The sequence below is a fragment of the Gymnodraco acuticeps genome, unplaced genomic scaffold, assembly GCF_902827175.1.
Source record: "Gymnodraco acuticeps unplaced genomic scaffold, fGymAcu1.1, whole genome shotgun sequence".
NCBI lineage: Eukaryota > Metazoa > Chordata > Actinopteri > Perciformes > Bathydraconidae > Gymnodraco > Gymnodraco acuticeps.
The window spans coordinates 2272305-2296259 of NW_022990346.1; the positions used below are offsets into that span (position 1 = coordinate 2272305).

Genomic DNA, 23955 nt, shown 5'->3' on the forward strand with positions numbered 1-23955 from the left:
AGTGGACAAGATGCTTTTGTATTTCTGTTTTTTTTTCAGTTTGAAGTCAAAATTGTCATGGTGAAAGTTACATTTTCATTGGGAATGTTTATCTTCTGTTTCTTATTGAAAAAGATACAGAACTAAATACAGACAGATATTAATAAGTAACCCATTTCATTCTATACATATTGTATAGCTACTGGCAGTTTTCAGAATACAAACAGCTGCACACAAAGCTTTTGTGTTATGGTTTTACTGGTGTTGATATATACAAAATAATTATAGTAATATAAAAGACAATAGGTAGACTATTACATGAAAATAATATCAAATAAATCATAATTACATTTTGGCACAAAGTTTGAGCCAAATTTGAAGAAATGCCCTCATGATGTTCTCGTGATTTCATGTATGCGAGAAGGCTAAGGACAAGCAGAGGCATACAAAGCACAATAAGACTTTGATGAAGATGGTAATGTTGGTTCCTCTTTGCACCAAAGTTCTGTTCGGTCCAGTGAACACAAATATGTAATTGGGTCAACCCAACAGCCTGCACAGTGGGCTTAAATGTATATACTGTTTCATTAAGACTCTTTTTAGGCTACTTTATATTGTAAAACCCCTACAAGAAAACCAAAAATCTTCAGAAAACAATCAAAAGAAGACCGAAGTAAAAGAGATATTCCCATTTAAAAAAACATAGCAGGATTGTCAGAGAGGCGGCCATCTTTAAGTATACTGTGGCCATTGCGGAGAGCTGTGAGTGCTGCAGCTAACTATCTCAACCTGTTTCTATGGTCCCTCTCAGGTAGATCACAGATCCTGATGCAACATCCCTTTTCGAGCCAGAAGCCCGGATACAGAGGCTCTGTGAACGTAGCCTGCAGCTTGTAAAGAAACTTCATACTGTCCGACCCCGACACCTCGTAGAAAGCAAGAGTTCCCTCTTTAAACTTCAGATAAACGCCGATCCGGCTGTGAGTCGGTGATGATGTGAGCTGAACGCTGTCAGCTCTGTGGCTCACCGAGTAATTAGAGGAGCGATCAAGACTCCAGGAAAATTCATTTGCCCCAAAAGCTGACAGACGGGTTCGAGTCTTTCTGTTCATCCTCCTGTAGGCGAGAGCGATCTCAGCCTTGTCTCCTTCCACCTCGACCTCATAGTAGCAGCGGTCGGCATGCAGCCCCTCCTTGCACAGCACCTGCATGCGGTGGAAGAACCTGTCCGGGGAACGAAGACCAAAGTCGTTCATCTTCGGAGAGTTCAGCCTCACCTCGGTGTCTCCTGCAGCGAAGGTCAGGTCCTCATGAGCTGTGGTGCGATCCAGGCTGAGTCTACAAGCATCTGAGATGATGATGGGAAACATGTAAAGGAAAAGTTAGGGTTAGGGTAAAAAAAAAAAAGTTCCACCCACTAAGGTTAAGGTACAGAAGTATTAGAAAAATGTAAACTACAAACACTACAGTAAAGTACTTTTCTACTGTTTTTGTTACTTTCCACATCTGTCTTGGTGCAAGGTTAAGATATGTGGACCAAATGGCTGAATATTGGGCTGTGAGTTTAGAAAAGATGCACTCACACTGCAGGAAGTCAGCTCTGGTTTCGGGCTCCTCCATGTTCTGCTCAGTGTTGGTAACTCCAGAGACACCTATGAGAATATTTCAGAGCAGTTTTGAGACATTCCTCTATGATATTTTCACTGCAAAACAATACAGTGGAAGGGGGTTTCATTTGTAATGCTTACAACATTTAAAATATAATATTAAAATTCAGACTTTTGAAATGTCAACAGCTGGATCTTTGTCAGGAGAAAAAATATGTATATTTTCAATAATACTTTGGTCCACTGACTCACCTCCTGATTGCTGCTGCTCTTCACCACCAGCTGTTGAGGTAATATGGAATTAAAGCCAATCTTAACTTTATACATATTGTATTCAAATGGACTGATGTTAAAATACAGACCAGTATGAAGGATTGAGGCAAATTCTTTGTCACAGATATCCTGCAGCTGCTCCCCGAGCTGTTCCACGGCTCTCTTTGTAAACTCGAAGGGCAGAAGTGGATCCTCTGAAACCTCCTGAAGAGGATAAAGAAGATCCGTGTCGGTAAGACACCGCAGGGAGAACCATTTCTGTGAAGAGACAAAGAAATACAGCATCATCTTTTATACAGATTCAGGTGATGTTTCTCCAGTAGTCCTGTGATCACTATACCTGCAAGAAATGGACATCGTTGTCAGTCTCAGCGAGTCGATGGAGCTCAACGTCTCTCTCGTTCAGTTCCTCCAGCGTCTGTAAGGAACTCTGAGCCTGAGCCTCCTGACCTCTGATCAGCTCCCTCACCAACATGTAATGTCTCTGGAGGCAGTCAATGACGCCTACCAAGACACTTTCACAGTAGTTCTGTGTTTCTCTCCCCTCCTCCTGTTTCATACACAAATATGTGGGATCAGTCTTGTATCTAGATATTAAACATATGGATTCTGAGCACATACTGCAGGTATGATTAACATGTGCTCCTCACCTGAATCTGTTCCAGAGTCTTCCCCATGTGCTTCAGTTTATTTTCTTCTTTCTGAAGAATCTGCTTGGAGTTTGTTTGCATGTTGTTCAGCTCCCTCTTCAGTGTGTGTTGCATAGAGACACACATGATATGTTTAGTTTTATGATACTGGTGTTAGCTTTATAAGTAGGATAAAGCATTTCAGTAAGGTTTTCCTTAAGTTACTGGTAAAGCACTTATTGTTCTTATAGCAAAGTCCTTAGGTAATGTATAATTACAGTCAATTGACTGTTTTTGGTTTTTATTTTTCACTTGCAGCACATGATTAGCTGAACTGGATGCAGATCTTGCATGCATCACATACTGTTTACATTGCAGACCCCTGTCTGGTCACACAGTGATATCACTACATATCACTAGCGATTCTATTCGCTAGCGGCCCAACACATTGTACGTGCGGCGGGACATCTCTAGGTGGTTGACCAATCACAACAGAGCCGGCCAGTGAACCGATCAGCGCAGACTGGGCTCTGGTTTTAGACAGAGGGTGCAGCAGCACAGGCAGTATGAGAAAATAAACAGCTTTTTGAACATTAAAGCATGTAAAATGTCACAGTAGAGGCACACAATACAAATATGAACCCGAGAATTCCCTCTTTAAATAGAACAACATTTTTTATTGTAAGACTTGGTATGCCTTTAAAATTGATGATATACTGTAGTTTGTGTAGCAAGTTTTTACAACAAAGTTTGAAGAGTGCATAGCAATCAATACAAACAACACAGGAGAAGGTAACACAAGCAAAGCAGAGGACAGCGGCATACCAAAGCACACTTTCTGGTTGGGTTAAAAGTCGGTGGAGTTTTGACAGCCCTTATCAGTGGTTGAATTAATTAAGGATCAAAATGCTCTCCAGCGGCTGTTTAAAAGCACCCAAGGTTTTCAGGAAATAGCAGGAGGCTCAATATGTATAACTGGTGCATTGTGATATATTTGTTCTTGTTTCAATTATAATTATGAGAGCAGTTAAGGCCAAAGTCTTAATTAAAGGCCACAGGCTTCATATTATTTATAACAATTCAGGGAAATGCCGCAATAAAGGAATGAAAACGATCACCAAACATCAGCAGGCAGCAATAAAGGAGGTTGTTTAGAGCAGGGGTTCCCAAAGTGGAACCCCGGGGGGTCGCGAGATAATTCAAAATAAAATAAATAAATAATTATTTATTATTATTATTAGTGTTTCCCACATAATTTGATTCCATTTGTAGGGGCATTGACACCAGCCAATGAGATTTTGTTTTTTGGTTTAAGACCCCTTTGTACTTTCACGATTGGTTGCTGATACAAAGGAAATGACCATATTTGGATCCGATGAGATTGTGCAGGAGAGACGGAGCTTTCGAACGATACCTCTGTTGACATGGTGCAAACAGCGGTCGCGGTATTTTATGTTACGTTAGAAAGCTAACTTTTGGTGAATGTAGGAGACACCTACAGATGCAAATAGTCAAACTATAGTAAAATAAACACCTAAATGTGTATTTTGTACATTTTCCTTCCAAAAGCCTGAAAGAAAAACATGTTATGGAATCAAAATAGCACAACATATCAAAATTGACCAGTTGCCTGCCGCGTCTCGCCTTAATGAGTGAGACCAGCGCGTGAGACACACCGGAGTTGAGGATCTGTGGGGTTTGTATGTTAATGTGGGGAAACACTGTTATTTGTATGACAATTCACTTGATAAAAACTTGGATTTATTATTGATATAAATAGGCGCCAAAAAGTAAGTAACTTCCTCAAACAAAAGTGGAGGGAATTGTGAATCATGTTTGAGTTATTATTTCCTGAGGGGAGCATCAGAATATCTGCCCCGCCCCAAAAACATATTCAACTTTATAAGCAAACCTTTGCTCTTGTTCTAGGCATCGAAAACTATTCTCTTCACTCGCACAAATACAACGTTTAAAGGACAGCAAAAGTCTCATATCAGATATGGCACTTTTCTTTGTGTTTGTTTCACCTACCTGTTTGCGCCTCCTCTCCTCCCCCACGGTACCAATGGAGTGCCCGCGGTGCTCGGACACCGCGCACAGGGCGCAGATGAGCCGCCGGTCGGTGCAGCAGTAGTTCTCCAGCGGGCTGTGGTGCTTCTCACACAGGGTGCTGCCCGCAGAGGGTCCTGCATCTGTGAAGGTGCAGGGTCTCTTCTTCGAGGCCGATCCTGAGGGGTTCTTCCCTTTGTACATCTTCACAGGGAGGATGCTAGGCTCTAATGCGAAACTTAACTCTGGTTTCATTTCCTTCTCGTATTGTGGGTGTGCCTAAAATAATTTAAACTGAATGTAAAAGGGAGGGGAAAAGAAAGGGCAACATTTTTTTTTAAAGTTGTGTTGATGAGGTTGATGAAAAATAAAATGGAAGCTCATTAAACTGGATTCCTTAGCTATATGTGTGTGTGCTGTGCTTCAGGAATGTGACATCAACTTAAAGGCGGTGGGGGTTCATTTACTGTTCCTACATATTTTTTTACCAGTAGGCTACCTACAGCATTCTTTAAGAGCGTGTTTAATAGTATCTCAGGCCCTAAGATATTCTAAAAAATAATATTTGAAAACATTAAAAAAAAAGACATTTAAAAACAGAATGAACAATTTAACAACAAAAAAACATTACATTTTTTTTTTGTTAAATGTTTCATTAGTTTTACCAAAATAACTTGATTTAATTGTATTTAAAATAACATTTCCAAAGAAATAAATCCTTCGAATCTGCCTGTTCAGTTTCTGTTAAGGGTTAAATGCCGTCTCTGCGAGTTACTGTGAAGACGGGAGAGCTTGTTGGTCCCTCTGTACATTCACAGAGGGCCAGTGTTACGTGCCACAGTTGGTGCTTGTGTGTGTCTCTCTCTCCCTGATTGTCTCCAGGTGCAGCCTCTCCAGGTGCTCCCAATCCCCAATCAGGGCCTTCTTAAAGGACCTGAGGAAGGCTGCAGTCTCCCTCTCCTTCGGCTGCATGTGTGCAGCATGGTGTCTATGTCTATATGTGTCTATGTCTCTCTGTCTCTCTGTGGGACCTGTGTTTCGTTAATCATTAGGAGATGTGCTCCACTATACATTTGTACCTTAGTTTACTTTGCAAGTTGGCTGGTGAGCCCTTTTTCTTTTTGTCCATTAAAAGACCTGCTTGTGGTTTCAGAGATCAGCTTCCTGTCCTTTTTCTCTTGCCCGGTTATTTTGGTGTTTTGTCACTTCCCTTTGTACCCCTAGTTTAGGAGGGAACGTAACAAATGGGGGCTCGTCCGATCTTTGAGACAAGGAGTGAGTATTTGTAGGCGGTTTAGTGTGGTCCATTGCCGGCGTGGTAGGTCATCTCCTCCTATGGCGCCATCTCCTGGGTCCCAGATGTAGGGATGGATGTGGTAGGGCCCGGCTAGCTCGCACTCCTACCTCCAAGCAGCCGCCAACCATGCATCTCTGGAGAGGTCCTCAGAGGTGGAATTGAGAATCTCTTGTGCTGCCTTGTTGAAGGGGAGGCGGGATCGGTTGCTTCAAAACATCAATGAAGAAGTGGGGCCTGGCAGACAGTGCTGCATGTGAGTGCGGTGACCCTGAACAGACTGCCGAACATATAATAACCACCTGCCCTTTTATATTCGGAAGCCAGGCTCTTCGACGTAGGACCAGAGATGCGGGCATGGCTACACAACACCGAGTTGGACCTCTGACATTACACGAAAGAAGAAGAAGAGTGAGTATTTGATTGTTGTGTAGTGTTGATGATTGTCTTTGGTGGTAGTAGTGGTGTATACAAGTATAGCATTGGCTGAAGTCTCTACTGTTGAACAGCTTCCTCAGTTTAGATAGGGGAGTGTCTAGCTGGGCTGAATCAGTCTTTCCTTCAGGCACTCATTTATTATTTTGCCTTTTTTATTTTCGGGGTTATCCTGGCTGGAGATTTAGCCCTTGTTGGGGGCAGGCGTTTCAGGGTTTCGGCCGCTGATGTTTGCCTTTTTTTAAAGTCGCCTCGAGCCCAGCACGCTCCAGAAGATAGGTAGGTTTGTGGTAGGCAGGATCTGGGGAAGTTTGTTATTTGAAAGAGTCGATGTTTGTGTAGCCTCAGATATTTTGCCATTTAAGTGTGAGTGTTGAAAATTAGTTTGTGTTTTAGTATGGCCTCCCTTGTGTGGAGTGAGTCCTCTCATACTGGTTCTAAAATAGATGCCAGGTTGAAAGTGAGATTAGCTCGTCTACACAGTGGGAGAAGGAGGAGCGTGAGTGAGATTTTCAGCTCAGGAGGGAGTTGGAGGTCAGAAAGTTGGATACAGACACAGCTTTCAGGATGCGTCAGCTAGAGCTGCAGACAGGTTCAGTGGGATCCTCTTCGGGTACACAACCATTGACAGGTTCTGATGCTCCTTTTGATGTAAGTAACAACATTCAGCTGGTTCCAGTATTTCGTGAGTCTGAAGTTGAGTCATACTTTGTTGTGTTTGAGCACATTGCTGCTGCTTTGCAATGACCGAAATATATGTGGGCCATACTTTTACAGTGCAAGTTAGTTGGTAAGGCTCAGATGGTTTGCTCTTCTCTTTCTGTTGAAGATTGTATTGTGTACGAACAAGTTAAATGCGTTATTCTCAAAGAGTATGAGCTTGTGCCTGAGGCTTATAGACAGCGTTTTCGTGGCCTAAAGAAAACACCTGGCCAAACTTTTGTAGACTTTGCAATAGAGAAGAGAAAGCTATTCAACGGATGGCGTAAGCTGTAAGGCATCAAAGGCTGACGACTTAACTTCAGTTTGTGATCTCATAGTGCTGGAGGAGTTTAAAAACTGTGTCCCAGAACATACAGTTGTTCATTTAAATGAACGAAAAAGAACCTCCTTGCAGCAGGCTGCCACTATGGCGGATGAGCTGGTGTTAATGCACAGTGGTGTTTTGGCTCAGAGCAATCCCCATCGTGTTTCTTTCCGGAAAGCTCGTAACAGGCGTGCCACACATTCTCATTCTGTTTCTCTTCTCAAGAAAAAGAGATTGTGTTTCTTTTGTCTTGACCCTTACCTGGTCATCTAGTGGCAGAGTGTGTAGCTCGGAAGAAGCAGGTGGCAGCTTCCAAGCGGTCTGTGGAAAAGCCAAAAGACCGGCACCCAGTTGCAATACGACAGAGTGGTGAGTTGCAGTTAAGTGAGAGACAGCAAGCGCATTTCGTGGCATCTGCAGGCAGTGGCAAGTCCTTCCGGCATATGCCACAGAGGCCGCTACTCTGTGGTAGCTGTGGCAAGTCCTTCCGGCATATGCCACAGATGCCACAACTCGCCGAGGCATCTGCCGCTGCTCAACGGGAGTTGCCACAAGATGCCAGAGTAAGAGAAGGTTTACGGTAGCTGCCACTCGCCTTCCGTGGCAAATGCTGCTATTTAAACCCGTATTTATCGTGTAAAATGTCGCTGTTTTGGCATGACTTTATCGAACTGATCTGTACAGATCAAGTGCTTCATCCAAAAGGACAGGAGGATGGACTTTGTGTTTAAGTGATTTGATCATCAAAGGTAGGCCAATGCGGGCCGCCGTGCCGACTTAATTCATTTGTAATTGTTACTTGGCTGTGGTGGGTGCCCTGTCATGATAGGTGTTTATATAAATGGTGTAGTTTTGTGCTATGGTTTTGTGTGGTAGAGGGTCGCTGTCATTGATGCGTTTTGCACCCCGGGCCGCTGTTTTGATATTCCGCTGAAGTATACACTGTGACGTAATAACTCTATAATAATTTTTTTCGAGGGAAGGGGGGGTCAGAGGGCCTAGGTATAAAAGTCACGGCTCGCCACTGCTCAGGTCATGTTCTGAACATTATTTTAATTCAGATGTATGTCTAATGCTCACTTCACAAAGGCTGGTCACATTTTTGATGAGCAAAGTCATGACTTGGGCTTGTTCGTACTCACAGCCCTAGTCTAGAGATGAACTCCCCTGTTTTTGATTTTGCTTATTTCTCGGTCTCTGAAGTCTTACAGGGTTTGCACTCAATTGATCCTAAAAAGTCTGCTGGGCCTGACGGCCTCGAACCGTTCTTTTAAAAAAATTGCAGCTCAGATTATAGCACAACCAGTAACTGATATTTGTAATCTCTTCCTGTAGGCCATAAAGTGAACCCTGTTATCGTTTCAACCCGCTCCACAGAAGTGGAACTACACAATCTTTAGTTCATAAAAAAGAACGAGTCATGCTTATCCACCAAAAAAAAGTTTGTCGCTAAAATTCCTGTCAATTCTTCTAGGCACGTAATTATTGGCTGAACTAGTCCCTTCAAAGCGTAATAATATCTTGGTCAAAAGTAGTGCCACGGTCCGTCACGTGATCGCGCTTTCCCCACAAAGGTTCATGTGAACTTAGTTCATGTGAACTCTTTTATCGCGTTCACACCAAAAAGAGCCGGTACTAAAATTAGTTCATGTGAACCTTTTTACCCCCTCGAAAGTCCCTGCTAGAGAGCAGGGACTTTCGAACGGCTCTTTTGTGAGAAAAGAGCTACATTTCTGATTGGCTGGAAGGATTGCAAACCACGCCCCGTAAAACTCCCAAAAAGTTTTGTGAAGCCGCCATTTTATTATCCTCGCATTAGCATTATTAGCATTAGCATTAACCCAGCGCAGAAACGCAGAGAGACTAACTTATGACAACACAAAATAAAACATGGGAGTGGTGGAGATGAGGAGGTGTCGGCGTTCTGGCGATTTACTCGGAAGGCTTCAGTAGAAGCTGCTGGGAGTCCCAGCAGCTTCTACTGAAGCCAGTCCCTAACTCCGGGGACTTCCGGCCGGGGACTTTGGGCGGCAGTATACGCCGTGAAGTGGTTTGCGGCCTGCCAGTAAACCCAAAGCAGAAGAAGAACAAGTGACGTCAGCGGCTTCATTTGCCTAATCCACCCCCAGGGACTTTTTCCAGTGTGAACGCGATCTGTACTTAGTTCATGAGAACTAAAGAGTTCTCATGAACTAAGTTCACATGAACCTTTGTGGGAAAAGGTGAAAGCGCCTAAGCTCTGATATCGCCCCTCTTGAAAGCTGGTGATCCCATGAGTTGAATAACTATCGTCCTATCTAAAATATTTCTGAATCTTTTCAATCACATGAATCTCCCGCCCCCGACATACAAAGCAAAAAAAACCGGGGATTTTATGCGAGCAATATATATATATATATATATATATATATATATATATAAACTCCCCAAACAGGCGAAAACCTACCAGTTTCACCCACTGTCTCTGCCACCTCCCTCCATGACTGGTTCTTCCGGTTTGTATCCCGGTAGGTGAAGAGGGTCTGGTCATACAAAACCGGGTGATTTGCTACGGCGATAATTAGTTTCTCCTCCATCTTTTTTTTAAATATAGAAATGAACGGCGGGATATCTCTCCCAGCTTAGACGCGGTTTGATTGGCTACGGCTTGAGCTGTCAGATTTTCAGAAACGGGATTTGATTGGCTGGCGCTGGCTACTCCGGCGTCAGAAGTTGAACATTGTTCAACTTCTGACGCCGGAGACGGACCGCTATGCTACCCACAATTCAGTTCGGTGAAAAGCGAGGCAACGTGACGTCACCCCATTCAAAGTGAATGGGCAGACGCGTTGGAAACCGTTTTTGAAGCCGTAGTGTGGACGGCCCGTAGACGATATTAACCTGTTAAACCCGAGCCTATTTTTCAGGTTTCAGGCTCGAAAATGACATTCCCAGAACAAATGACCATATCTTCCCTTCTAAAAGGGTTAAATTAATGATCTTTTTTTCTCAAAGTAATGATAAACCTGTGAGTTGGATGTAGAAAAGTCAGATTCAATATAGATGTTTTTTATTTTAAAGAAAATTCAGATTGAACATGGTAAAAAACTGTAAATTGAAAACTAACCTTGGATGATGTGTTAGTAGACTAAAAGCTTTAGGAATCTAAAGTACAACATATAAGTACCCTGTATCAAGATTGATGCAAAACAAGTGATATTTGACCTTTTTAGACAGATTTAGCAACCAAAAAACCCTCTTCTGGGGCCATTTGGGTGGATTTTCCATATCTCTGGCCCCCCTTGCTGGATTTTGACATGTGACATCTCTTTCTGACCGTTAGAGCCATAGGTTAGAGCCAATGGAATCGAGGGGAACTCTCACATAGTCCTGGTAATGTGTGTGTGTGAGACTGCCGTATAGCCTAGACCGGAAGCAGCAGCCACTCTGGTAGCTACCATTAGCAGCTAACATTTCCGCTCTCCGATTTTTACATACAAATGGAATTATGGATCATAAATTAAATCGTTTTTTTATACAGAGACGTTAAAAACGTATGGATTAACCGATTCAGCCGCGTTTTTTCTCGTTTTAATGCCATTGAACACGTATTTTTGATCAGATTGACAGCTACGGTGAGACGATCTCCCTAGAAGCTCCGTAAAGGTACGTGTTGTGATGTCTGTATTTGCTTCCCCTGTCGCGAGTCCGGATCCTCAGTGATGATACTATATACCTAAATAATCTGTGGAACCTCAGCTTTAATCGGATATCTTGTATGTGCAGCTACGATAAGTAATAAGGGTACTTTTATCTTGAGTTCTGTGCCAATGTCCGTTAGCATTTTTCGCTAAGGGGTCATTTAGATGCTTCTTATGAGACTTGTGTTTTTGTTTTGGTAAAAATGGTTTGTATCGTCAGTTAGCTGAGATTATTTCCGTTAATCTGGTATAACACATTAATAGGTTCTTAAATATTAAGATCCCCTGAGACAGTGTCGTGAAAAAAAAAAACAGGGTCCCCGCCGACGGGGACCTTGGGGTTTAACAGGTTTGGATAAAGCATCAGTTTGTGTTGCATTGTTTATTGACCCAGCCAAAGCATTTGACACTGTAGATCACCACATTATGTCTAATGTTATGTTGGTGTCTCATTTCAGTCATAATGCCATTTGCTGGTTTCAGAGTTATCTAACCGACCGTACTCAATGCGTCAGGTTGGGTAGTACTGTCTCTGACACCTTGGAGAAGGGAGTTCCACAGGGCTCTATTTTGGGGCCCTTGCTCTTTTTATTATATGTAAACAATATTTGTAATCGGATGCAATTTTCTACCTATCATATGTATGCTGATGACACTATTGTATATTCATGTGCTCCTTCTCTGGATATGGCCGTTTCCAATTTTAAAATCAGATTTTATCACGCTGCAGCATGCACTTCTTGATTCCAAACTGCTATTGAACAGTAAGAAAACCAAAGCAATGCTTTTTGCTCCCAAGTCAGCGTCCTCTTGCCTCTCCATTGACACCCTTGATGGCGTCTCTGTTGAGTTTGTCGATACCTACAAATATCTGGGCTTTTGGTTGGACAGTAATCTGAACTTCAAACACCATATTGAAGTTCTAACAAAGAAATTGAAATTCACTCTTGGCTTCCTTTTCAGACTTAAATGTTGTTTTTCAACTTCATCCCGTAAAAGGTTGGTCTCTGGCTTATTCCTGTCCAAGCTGGACTACGGTGATACCATTTATAGATTTGCCTGTCCCACTGTTTTGGCCAAACTTGACCCATTCTACCATGCTGCACTGCGTTATATATCAAATGCACCCTATAGGACTCATCATTGCAAACTGTATAGCCTAACTGGATGGTCCTCACTTAGTATGCAGCATTGGTTTTTATTATTGTATAAAGCCATTTTAGGTAAGCTTCCACTGTACATATGTGCCAGATTTGCTCCAGTTTGTGACTCTTACAACATCAGATCCAGTGCCTGGATACAGTTCCAGGTACCTGCCGTGCGGACTGAGGCTGGAAAAACGAGTCTTTTTTTTATTATGGTCCTTGGTCTTAGTGACCTTCAATCAAGCCTAAAACTGAGGGCACTTGTCTCAATAGCATGTTTTAAATTGAAGTTGTCTGAAGTTCTTACCACCAGCTGCTCTTGCAGTAATAAGTAGTAGTGACTGCTTTTCGTCTTTTGTTTACTTAGTTGTGTTCTCTGTATTTTATATGTCTGTGTTATGTGTAACGTTGCTGCCTTCTTGGCCAGGTCAGCATTGTAAATGAGATTTTATCTCAATGCTTTTTATCTGGTTAAATAATAAATACTTTAAAACAGCTGTTATCAAATCTCTGTTAAAGAAACCAAACTTTGATATTAATTTACTAACAAGCTATAAACCAATATCCAACCTTCCATTCATCAGTAAAATAGTTGAAAAGATAGTATCAGAGAAAATAAATTCATTTTTGAGAAGAAACAACATCCTTGAAGTTTCAATCAGGTTTTAGAAGATACCACAGCACTGAGACTGCTCTTATTAAAATAGTCGGTGCCCTCAGACTGAACTGTAATACAAATAGGGTCTCAATTATTATCCTCTTGGATCTCAGTGCAGCTTTCGACACAATTGATCACGACATCCTCATCAATAGTCTCGAAAAGTGGGTTGGTCTTTCTGACTGTCTTAAACTGGTTTAGAACAAACATCAATGGGAGAAAGTTTTGTCAGCCTGGGAAATCATGTGTCCGAAGAACACAACAGCTATTATGGGGTTCCACAAGGGAGCTGCCTTGGTCCGTTGTTTTCTTTATATATGCTACCACTTGGTGACCTGATCAGAAAACACAATGTATGCTTTCACAGCTATGCGGATGAGATACACAACTGTATATATCGGCAGAACCTAATTACACTGCAGCTATTACCTCCATCGTCAACTGCCTGTTGGCGATAAATAAATGGATGAGCAGTAACTTCCTAAAGCTGAATGAGGACAATTGAAATCCTGCTAGTCGGCCCCAAAGCAAAAAGAGATGTTTAATAATCTCGGGATATTTACTAACCGGATCAAACCGGAGGTCACAAGTCTTGGTGTTATATTATATTCAGATCTAAGCTTCAGCTCTAACATTAGCAAAGTGACAAAAACATTGCTAAAGTAAGACCATTCATAAATCAAAACTACGCAGAGAAGCTAATGCATGCCTTCGTCTCAAGCCAGATAGACTACTGTAATGCACTTTTATTGACCTCGGTTGTGAACTAAGAGGAGAGAACACATTAGTCCAGTTCTAGCCGCTCTGCACTGGCTTCCTGTTTACTTTAGGATTGATTTTAAGGTTCTCCTCCTGACATAAGGCCATTATTGGGCAAGGTCCAAGCTTTTTCAGCATTACATGCTGAGATTTAGTTTAAATGTGCTTTGATTTCCTGACAATTTGATCCGATTCCTAATCTATTGCTGCATGTGTGAAAACAACAAACAAATCTGCACCGTGACATTTGGTTCAACAATTATAACATCCCCGTATATAAAAGACAACAGTTGATTCAGTCATTCTGTATATTATACTATATTTCTACCCAGATTACATACGAGATATTTCACTCACACTTCACAACGATGTGACGATTGAAAAACTGCTTAAAGTGCTATATAACAAATGTCTTCGTTTGGTCACACACCCGCACATTATAAAACATTTGGCTCAGTAAACACATAAGCCAAAAGCTCATAAAATGTCAAATTAATAATCTAAATAAAGATTAAAAAAATGCCACATGAATGACAGTATCATTTTATTACAGTATAAGTCTATGTAAGACAAAGCCATGATAAATAAGGTTCACAATTTACATGTATTTTAATGTCCTTAACCTTTAAACTAAAACATGTTACAAAGTAGAAAGAGGAATCGGGTTCTGTAACTCGCAATTTAACTGAGATTTCCCTTCAGGTCAGCACCGCTGTCTGATGGGTGAAACTAAAGAAGTGAATGATCTCAAATCAGAGACTTTCTTCTCTCTCACACAACCAAGTGACGTGAACATGTGTCACCATTTTCTCCACACAACAATGCGAATGGATGCTATTGAGCTACTTTAGGTAAAAAACAGTAATCGAGGCTGTAATCATAACGTCTAAACAGCCTGATGGTCAGCGAAGGGCTGAACGCCTGCATGGTCCCAGAGTAAAGGTGTGTCGGCAGCACTCAGAATAATGCAAATAACATCTAACAACAAAGGGTGAGTCAGGTGAACAGGAGATTCTCCTCTTCAGGTGATCACTGTTAAAAAGTAATACATTTGGATTTATACATAAGGATATGAATAAAAAGCCCCACACCTGTTCTCTTTATCTCTCTTATGAAGATAAACTCATGAGATGTGACAGGGAATGTTTCATTGATTAAGAATCGGACAAAAAGCTCATAGTGACTTTAAAATGGTGAGCTTTTAATACACATCTTTTGTCTGATTCTTTCTTAGCTTGATTTTGGATCCAGCACCTTTGCTATGCGTACTCTACAACCTGTGAATAATAACATCTACAAATCTGCTGCCTCAACAAAGCACACACGCCTATATTAAGACTCTTAATGAATACGCAAATTGTGTTCCCAGTAGATTTGTTTAAAACTACATTGAAACTTCCATGTAGTGCTTCAAGGTAAAACTGACTGACTTTTGGTAGCAGGTAAGAGGCACTGAGCACCCGTATATGTAAAGGTAGGGTTGGGTTCAATTCCACACGTAGTGCAGGACTCTGCACATTTAAAATAAACTGTGGGGGGGCATTAGTGTGGGGAAAAGTCTCAATAGTTCATCACATTAAGCATATATTTAGAGCAGCAATCAAACGTGATGATTGTAGGTCCACACCTGCGCGTCAGTCTGGTGTCACATGATGCTGTCGGTGGCTTGTCAGAACTCCCGATTGAAACTTTATTTAGAAAAGTCGATGATTCTCACTGCAGCAGTTCTTCCCAGGAAATGGGTTTGGAGAAGACTTCCCGCTCTAGCCACAGGTCATAGTTCATCTGGAAGTCCTCAGGCAGGTCCACCCGCTGTCCCAGGACGCTCTGCAGACAGTTGTCCACAGGCAGGAAGTCCGGGTTGCTTTGGCTGTTGTCGTAGCGGCGACTGTTGAAGCGTTCGATGTTCGCACGCAGAGCACACTCCTCGGCCTGGAAGTCCCAAGGTCGAGCATCCAGATCTGATCAGAGAACAAAAAGCAGTTCATATTGGGTGCATTTTGCTTTGAGTGGAAATATAACCCCTTAGTTTCATTAAAGAAGGATTAGAGACCCACAGAAGCCTGAAACCTTTACAGTAACACTGGCTCATGTGCATCAAGTGTGAACATGAATGAGTGCAAATGTATTCCTTTTTGGATAATATCATATGTGGAATCAAATCTTAACAAATAAACTACTATTGGAGCCTGCACTTTTTATTCTGGGTATTTATCTTCCTATATCTTAGACATCCGACATAACAAGCAAAACAAAAATGTGCAAATATGAATGTGCCAGGATCAGAAAGTGGATTAAAGAACTGGTATCAAAAAAGGATAAGATAACATTTATTGTTCGATGTACTCAAAATGTTTTTGATGACAGACCTGGGTGAACAATGTTTGCTGTCTGGTCTTCAACTTTCCTAAATTCTCCCACACCACGCCGCTTCCAGTAACTGCTAGAATCCACTTCAAGACACTGGTACTTGCGTACCATGCTGCGAATGGGTCTGGCCCTTCCTACATCCAGGACATGGTTAAACCGTACACCTCAGCACGTGCACTCCGCTCTGCATCAGCCAAACGGCTCGCTGCACCCTCGCTGCGAGGGGGACCCAAGTTCCCATCAGCAAAAACACGTGGGTTTGCTATCCTGGCTCCAAGATGGTGGAATGAGCTCCCCATTGACATCAGGACGGCAGATAGCTTACACACCTTCCGGCGCAGACTGAAAACTCATCTCTTTCGACTCCACTTCGAGCGTTAGAACTATTAACGAAGCACTTATGTACTAATAAAGGACTGGCTTACCTAAAGCCAGTTGAGTAGCACTTGAAATGTTTGGCTCTATGAAACCTGATACTTATATGATTCTGTTTTCTTCAAGGTTGTATCTTCTTGGTCGAACGCACTTATTGTAAGTCGCTTTGGATAAAAGCGTCAGCTAAATGAAATGTAATGTAATGCTGTGTTTTATATAATTGTTATTCACAGAACACAAAAGCTTTAAAATAATTATTTGAGTATCTGAATATCAAGTAATCAATTAACCTACTCAATCAATCAATGTTTATTTATATAGCCCAATATCACAAATGTTACATTTGTCTCAGTGGACTTCATAGTTTGTACAGAGTATCAGTATGACAATACGACACCCTCTGTCCTTAGACCCTCACATCGTACAAGGAAAAACTTCCGGAGAAAACCCACAGTTTAAAGGGAAAAATGGGAGAAACCTCAGGGAGAGCAACAGAGGAGGGATCCCTCTCCCAGGACGGACAGACGTGCAATAGATGCCGTGTGTAAATACGTGTACTAATTTTGTCAGCTCTAATAAAGACCAAATACACTTCACAACAATAGCACTTGCATTTTTGTTATATCCCAGCATAAACTTTTATTCATGCTGAATTGAATGAATTCCTACTGACTGTATGATTGTGATTCCACTCACCGTTCCCGTAGGCCCAGTCGTCGTTGAGCCGATGTCGGACCTTCTGATAAATGGCCGACATGGTCTTCATGTTGCTCTTCCTCCACTGACGGCCCAGGTATTTGGTCTGCACTTTGAGCAGCTTGAGGACGTAAAGCTGCATCATGGCCTGCTTCACCTTCAGCGCCCTCTTCAGGATGGGAGCGGACTTAAACACCACCAGCATCTGAGAGGGCAAAGATGAATGTTTATACATGGATTTGTTTATATTTCTGATGAAAGCCGTCCTCTTCAATGTTATTTGTGGAGGATTGCTCCCACCATTGTTCTAGAGTGCTTCCACTTGGTCAGTTTGTTGAGGATCCTCAGCAGGTTGATGCAGGAGAACAGATTCCTCCAGCAAAACTGATTGTTGTCTCCTGCTTCCTGTAAAAGACCAAATGTCAACATTAAAAATGACTTCATGGCTAGATTTGACATCAGCAGAAAAAAACAAAACACTGTATAATCAGAAGGCAACGATTACAAAACAATAGAAAACTCACCAAACTCTCTGCGGTTAACTCGGGCAGCTCGTTCACCACGCAATGAGGAAAGTCAAGAACTGAAATGCTAATGGGGAAAAACATTGAGTCATGAAACAACGAACATTTCAATACTCTTGCAATGAGATGAGATGTCCTGAAAGTACCTGTTTTTGGCCGTGATGTACGACATGATGTTCTGATTGAAGAACTTGAGAATGAGGGGGATGCAGTTGGCAAACACGAGATGTTGAGCCATGTACTCAAACTGTGAGATAAAATACAAAGACATGTTTAGTTAATGATATTTAGTCATATCCTTATTTCAAGTAACATATACAAGAATGAGATCAATGGTTGGCAAATATCTAACACAGCTCACTTCACACAGTCATTCTGACCTTCAACTTAGGAGGTGTGTGCTTACAGTTACATAATAACCATCACAGAAATGTATTGTGAGGAATGTCATGATTCCGAAACAACTTTAAAAAAGTGTTTTTTTGGTGAGAAAAAGCGAATAAATGTACGTATTCTCATTAACTAGAGCTGTGTTTACCTGGTAGATGTGGTTTAGTTTGAAGTGTTTGAGGAGCAGCAGCAGGATGGCAGAGATGGCCTTCACGATGATCTCTTTGTGTCGATTGACATCAACACCGAGTTTCATGCTCTGCAGCACTGTGGTCCTGCAGAGTCAGACATTACACATCAATCACAGATTTAGTTTAACTCTGATCCTCAGAGAAAATAAAATATCATAAAATGTTGAGACTCAGACAACCTCAAGCCTGCTAACCAGAGTTTGGACTAAATAACCTTTAATCTGTATGCCTGCAATGTGAAGTTACACCAATTTTCCATTTTAGACACACATCTCATTTTAAATTGTTAATAAACGTATTGTATTTTACTTGTCCCACTAGAATGGATATTGGCATTGCTGTTTAAAGTTTTGAAGAGGCCCTGCGTCACTTACGGCATCTCCTCCGGCAGCACGTCTGCCAGGATGTTGATGGAGTCCGTCTTGGCTTTGGAGGTCGGAGCTGCAGCGAGGAGGATCTTCAGCAGAGCGATCTGACATTCAGAGAGACAGAACAGGAAGTGATGGTTGATTTATACCATAAAAAGAGTAATGATATAATGTATCTAATGCTCTTAGAACTACAACATTTTGCATTTATGTCAACTTCACAGTGTCTGAAGGGCCTTACATGCAAAACATTATATTAGACTCAACTAAATAAAGGTTACAACATTATTTACACAAAAGGGTCTTAAGGCTAACATTATTTACTGTTATTTGCACGGAACTGAAAGCCACTGAAATATTCTATAACCTTTTCTTCACAGGAGAATTACCACAGTGTATACCGGAGCCCACTAACCATGTATTGAGGTAAACTGGGCAAAATTCCTTGATAGAGCAGCTCAATGGAGGACATCTCCACGTCTTCTTCACCCTGATAAGAATAGAAACAAAACAAACAAAATGTACATCACCATGACACCTCGAGAAAGATTGTTTTGCAGACACAAGACCCTAAAACCTCTGCCATCGTCAATTATTAATTACCGACAGAAACAGCTCACAATTTTTACCTTACCTTATTTTTCAGATAAGGTAAGCATTTGACAAACATTTCATTGTTGATTAATCTGTCAATTATATTTTAGATATATCGATTAGTCAGTTAAATATGAAAAATATTGAAAACTGTCAGTACCCATTTCTTAAAGTCAAACGTAATTCCTTAACTATTAACGCCCCTGTGTCTACTTACCCCAGACAGAGGGGTTTTCTGAAACTCCTCCTCCTTTGCAATCTGTATCTCAGCAATGGAGATGTACTTGTGCTGAAAAAAGATGAGGAATAGACGTGAGAATCTAGCAGCACTATTGACTTTAAGGGTATACCCTCTAGAAGTAAAAAGATGTTGTGAAATGGCTAATTCAATACCTGCTTTAACGTCCTTATGCTCTCATGGATTGGCCGGGGTAAACCAACGACTGTATCTGTATCACTGTGAGACATGCACAAAAAAAACATCAGCACACACCATACAGTCAAAGTGTGAAATATTAGACTTAAGTTGCTTTCGAAAACGTACTTCCCAAGTGTGTAACCTATGAATTTACTTCTACTTGATTCCAGGAAATTCTCAATGTCCTTTTCCCTGTGGGAGAGAAATACACCAACATCATAACAGAACCTCAATCTTTATAATCTTCTTTCTAGATTTGTGGACAAGAGAAACGGATCCACCGGTACCTGACTTTAGGAGCCCACGGCAGTCCTTTGGGGAAAGACACCCTCTCTGATGGAGGTTGAGGAATAGGCGGAGGCATCACCTCGTCCCTCTCCAGAGGGAAAGTCTCCGGCTCTATAGAGTTATCATTGTCATCGTTGTCGTCCTCATCCTCACGTGAGTCGTCTGCCTTGTAAGGATCCTTTTCGTTGAATGCGTCAAGGTTGTCTTGTTTGATCAACGACTGTGTACAAATTAGAATATCTTTATTAGTCCAACCGGGGGGAAATGTGCGTTGTTACAGCTCAATTATAGAGGCAGAAATAGGAACATTTTAAATAAGACACAGGCACAAAATATTAAAGATAGAAATACACAAAATACAAGTACACATCCAGGTGGATAGCAATAAGTAGCAGTATTTAAAAATAAAATGTTTGTAGGATGTACAAAGCAGTGTGATAGCAGCCAGATTAGGGCTGCTCGATTATGGCAAAAATCATAATCTCGATTATTTGGGTCAATAATTGTAATTGCGATTATTCATTGACTTTGAAAACATCCATTTATTGGAGAAAAAAAAATGTGAACAGTATGTTTTTAACAGTTGATTACCCTGAACCTTAAGTATAATTCAACTGAAAAACCCAGAAAAAAAATGTATTAAAAAAAAAAGAGAAAAAAAAGAAAGTCATAATAATAAAAAAAGAATCGTTTTATTTCGATTGTTTTCGTAATCATTGCAAGCCATAATCGTAATCGCGATTAAAATACGATTACTTGAGCAGCCCTAAGCCAGATAACAGTAGTGAAATTGAAAGTATTTATTGCACAAGATTATTTACAGATTTTGTAAATAACTTTGCCCAATATATACTTTTACTTTGGTGAAAGATTTTCCAAAACCCCTGATCTATATAATCAAGGCAACGACACATTTCACATGTACCTTCTTTTAACCCACACTATGTTTGTTTTGAGAGCCGGGAGCAGCAGTAAAGTCTACCTTGTGTTCGCGGCGAGCCCGTTTCTGCTGCTGCTCGATGAGGTCGGACGCAGACGCAGGAGGAGAAGCGGCCCTCATGCTGCGGATCACTCGGATGCTGTTCTCCGGGAGAGGGGGGAGACCCAGCTCCTCACGCTTTTGAACCTTTATGCTTTGGAGCTGCTCAAACCCTCCGAGTGTGAACTGAAACAGGGGACAATCATTTAACATGTTTCCTGATTAGAGGTAATATGTTTTTGTTGTGAGGTCAAGTGGGAGCAAAACCGTGTCTCACCAGGATGCTCTTCCACAACAGCAACAACACCTTCTTCATTGGGAAGTGAGGGGCATGACCGCTGCAGAACTTGGTAACCATACCGAAGAGCATGACGGAAATCGGCTCGTTGTTGTACAGAGGAGCTCCTGGATTAGAGGAGTGGAGTTAAAATAGTTCACCTTGCATGTTTTGTTTCAAATCTGTGACATGACTGCAGGTTTTTACGTCGATAAAACTCACCTAGTTCTGCTCTGAAGGTTTCCCGGATGACTTTCCACTCAGGCTTGTCGGCAGGATCATCCTGTTGTATGGTTTCCACCATCAGGTACATTATGTTGAGCAGCACTCTGAGATCTGTGCTGTCAGCCAGGGAGATGGCTGGTTTCCTCACAGCATTACTACAGGCAGCGCTGTTACTGAAAGGGAGAATATAAGTGTTTTCAACTCTTCTCCAGATAGATCATTTTACAACAGAAGATCTAGTCACTTCTAGCCTTGCAAAGCCAACACAGTGTGCTTTAGTGTTGCTCACTGGCGACACTAAAGCTGATTGTTCTAACCTACAAGGAGTTATCACTTTTTATAAAAGGAGATGATTCCTTGTAGATAAAAAAGGCAAAACTAAATTAGGATAGCCTCTGCATGATTGATAACGTACTCAATCTCCATGTTGAGCAGCTCCACCAGAGCAGAGAAGGTCCCCATATCCAGCAGCAGAAAGATGTTGTATCTCATCCAGTGCTGCACCTCAGCCTCAGAGCTGCACTCTGCAAAGGTTCCTAGAGAGAATAAAATGCAAAGGTGAAACACTTGTATTTTGAGAAAAACTAAATGTTCTGATCAATTTGAATTTGAATTAAATCAATATTAATTAATACTAAGAAGGTGTTAAGGGATGTGTGGACTGACCCTGAGCCATGTAAAGAATGGCTCTGGCGACCTTCAGCCTCTTCTCTCGAGCGATCATCTCCAGCCCGTCCAGCAGGCGCATGGCGTGAGCTCTCTGCTGAGATTCATCCAGCTCCGTCCACCTCTTATCAGAAACTAAGAAACAAAAGAGGTGGAGATAATTAACTTCACACATATGCCTTCTTCATTGTACGTAATAGATGATTTGCTGTAATGTCATTAAGATGTGTTGTAAGTTGAACTCCATACCATGTGTTCTGAATTCGACCTCAAAGCACTGCCTATTGAGAGAAAACTCCGGTCCTTCGGTGTAACTGTACAGCTCTGAAACATTCACAAAGAATATGTAAATAAGACAAAATATGTTGCAAGAGTGAAGAGCAAATAAACAAAGTCAGGTAATCTCATTGTCCGTAATGGCTACACACCTGACAGCTCAGCAGCCCACTTGTCTGTATCGGCATATTCAAACTCCAGGTCTGGAGACTCCGACAGCCCCTATGCACCAAACACGGTATATATGTTTGTTAACTGGCAGAATGGCAAGTAAATATTCATTTTTTATTAATCACTAAATACATAAACGTTATTCTTTGGCTGTTTAGTTAAGAACAACTATGAGCCACTTCAACTAGCTCTGACCATAGAACTCAATACATGTTTATTGTACTACAATAAATAGTGTGTCTACAATATAAAGTCAAATTATAGGTTACACAATCCAACAGAAAGAAGGGTTAACCATTAAAAACTTTAGGTATTACAAAGAATAGTCCAAAACTATTATATGCAAAACAATAAAAAGGGGCCTTTTGATTACTTCATTCATTCTAGTTCACTGATACAAACGAATGTATATTTTCACCAACATTATAAATCCAAACCGTTTATTTGTAATCGGTATTTTACATTGAAGCATTTTTACAAAAAGAACAATTTTTTTTCAACCCTGTTAGAAAGTATGTATTTCACAGGAGCTGTTGATCATGTATCAATTAGATGTCACAAAGAGAAACTCCTCTCAATCATATTTACAATGGTTTAATCTGTAATGCTAACATTTTATTTATTTTCTGAATATTCAAAAGATTACAAGATGTCAACGCATGAAAACAAGAAGTCTAGAAGTGGTTTTCTCGCAGTTAAATGCAGCAATGTATCCACTATGAGGCAAGGGAGCACTGACTAACTTCGTTTTCTTTATAGGTATAAGCTTAAAGGAGGGCTCCATGGTTTTAAATCATATGAACACAACAGGCCGCAGACAAAATAAGCCTCAACAGGTCGCCGCTGACAGACAGCTCAGTCTGGCCTGGTACTAGCTAACATCAGCTAGCTAGCCCCTGCTAAGCTACACTACTATTCAACATTGCATAAATTAAGCTACAAAGGGAATATTGCACAAACATAGGCATATTATTTCAAAGATGTTAAGAGCCTCAGTTGCTGCTGTTAGTGTGTGTCTCCGTGTCAGAACAAACAGTAAAGCTAGCCTGACAGAGCTAACTAAGCTAACGTTATGTGGTACAGAAGCAGCAGCAGCAGCCTCGTCTCTAAATGATTAGTTTGCTGTAAATTAAAAAAAACACTTATTTTTACGTACCTCTGAATCTTTTCTTGGGTTTCGGGTGAACTCGCCCCTGCTTTTGTTAGGTAACATAGCTCTCTGTTTATTGTTTACAGGAAGCCCACTACTGTTCCCACCGACGTCCATTATATTTGGGGCGCAGTGTCTTCTCGCGAGACGATCTACGAGAGTTGAAATTTACATTCTGTTGTCATATTTAATTCAACCTTTATGTAACCTGTACACTCTTTTACGTAACTGCCACTTAAAAAGGGAGGGGGATATGATCTGCCCTTTGCTCTATGTGTGATTTAATAATTGTGATTATATTTTCTTGCATTTAGTGATGTCCTTTAGGTTCTCCAACCTGTTGCATTCAATCAATCCATATTTAATCCAACATTTGCACTCTAGTGCCCCGTTGCACTAATGTCTTACTGTTTGTGTTGTTGTATTATTTATACAATACATACATACATCTGTTTACATAGA

General features: G+C 41.2%; 2 protein-coding genes across 2 annotated transcripts; both read right to left on the reverse strand.

The window, feature by feature from the left end:
- Positions 1-15: 15 nt before the first annotated feature.
- LOC117551157 (tripartite motif-containing protein 16-like) lies at positions 16-4770 on the reverse strand. The gene is made up of 7 exons (XM_034223899.1): positions 4520-4770; positions 2510-2605; positions 2200-2409; positions 1949-2117; positions 1839-1868; positions 1563-1631; positions 16-1327 (listed from the first exon to the last, which is right to left on the reverse strand). The coding sequence occupies exons 1-7, from the start codon at positions 4739-4741 to the stop codon at positions 759-761; spliced, it is 1365 nt and encodes a 454-aa protein (XP_034079790.1). The 5' UTR covers positions 4742-4770; the 3' UTR covers positions 16-758.
- A 9292-nt stretch (positions 4771-14062) lies between these two features.
- strip1 (striatin interacting protein 1) lies at positions 14063-23668 on the reverse strand. Its single transcript, XM_034223904.1, has 20 exons — positions 23500-23668; positions 22325-22394; positions 22146-22220; positions 21897-22031; positions 21646-21766; positions 21228-21403; positions 21006-21133; positions 20732-20914; positions 19749-19969; positions 19588-19653; positions 19437-19500; positions 19261-19332; positions 18865-18939; positions 18456-18553; positions 18039-18165; positions 17647-17747; positions 17501-17567; positions 17277-17381; positions 16977-17181; positions 14063-15496 (listed from the first exon to the last, which is right to left on the reverse strand). The coding sequence occupies exons 1-20, from the start codon at positions 23608-23610 to the stop codon at positions 15249-15251; spliced, it is 2448 nt and encodes an 815-aa protein (XP_034079795.1). The 5' UTR covers positions 23611-23668; the 3' UTR covers positions 14063-15248.
- Positions 23669-23955: the final 287 nt, after the last annotated feature.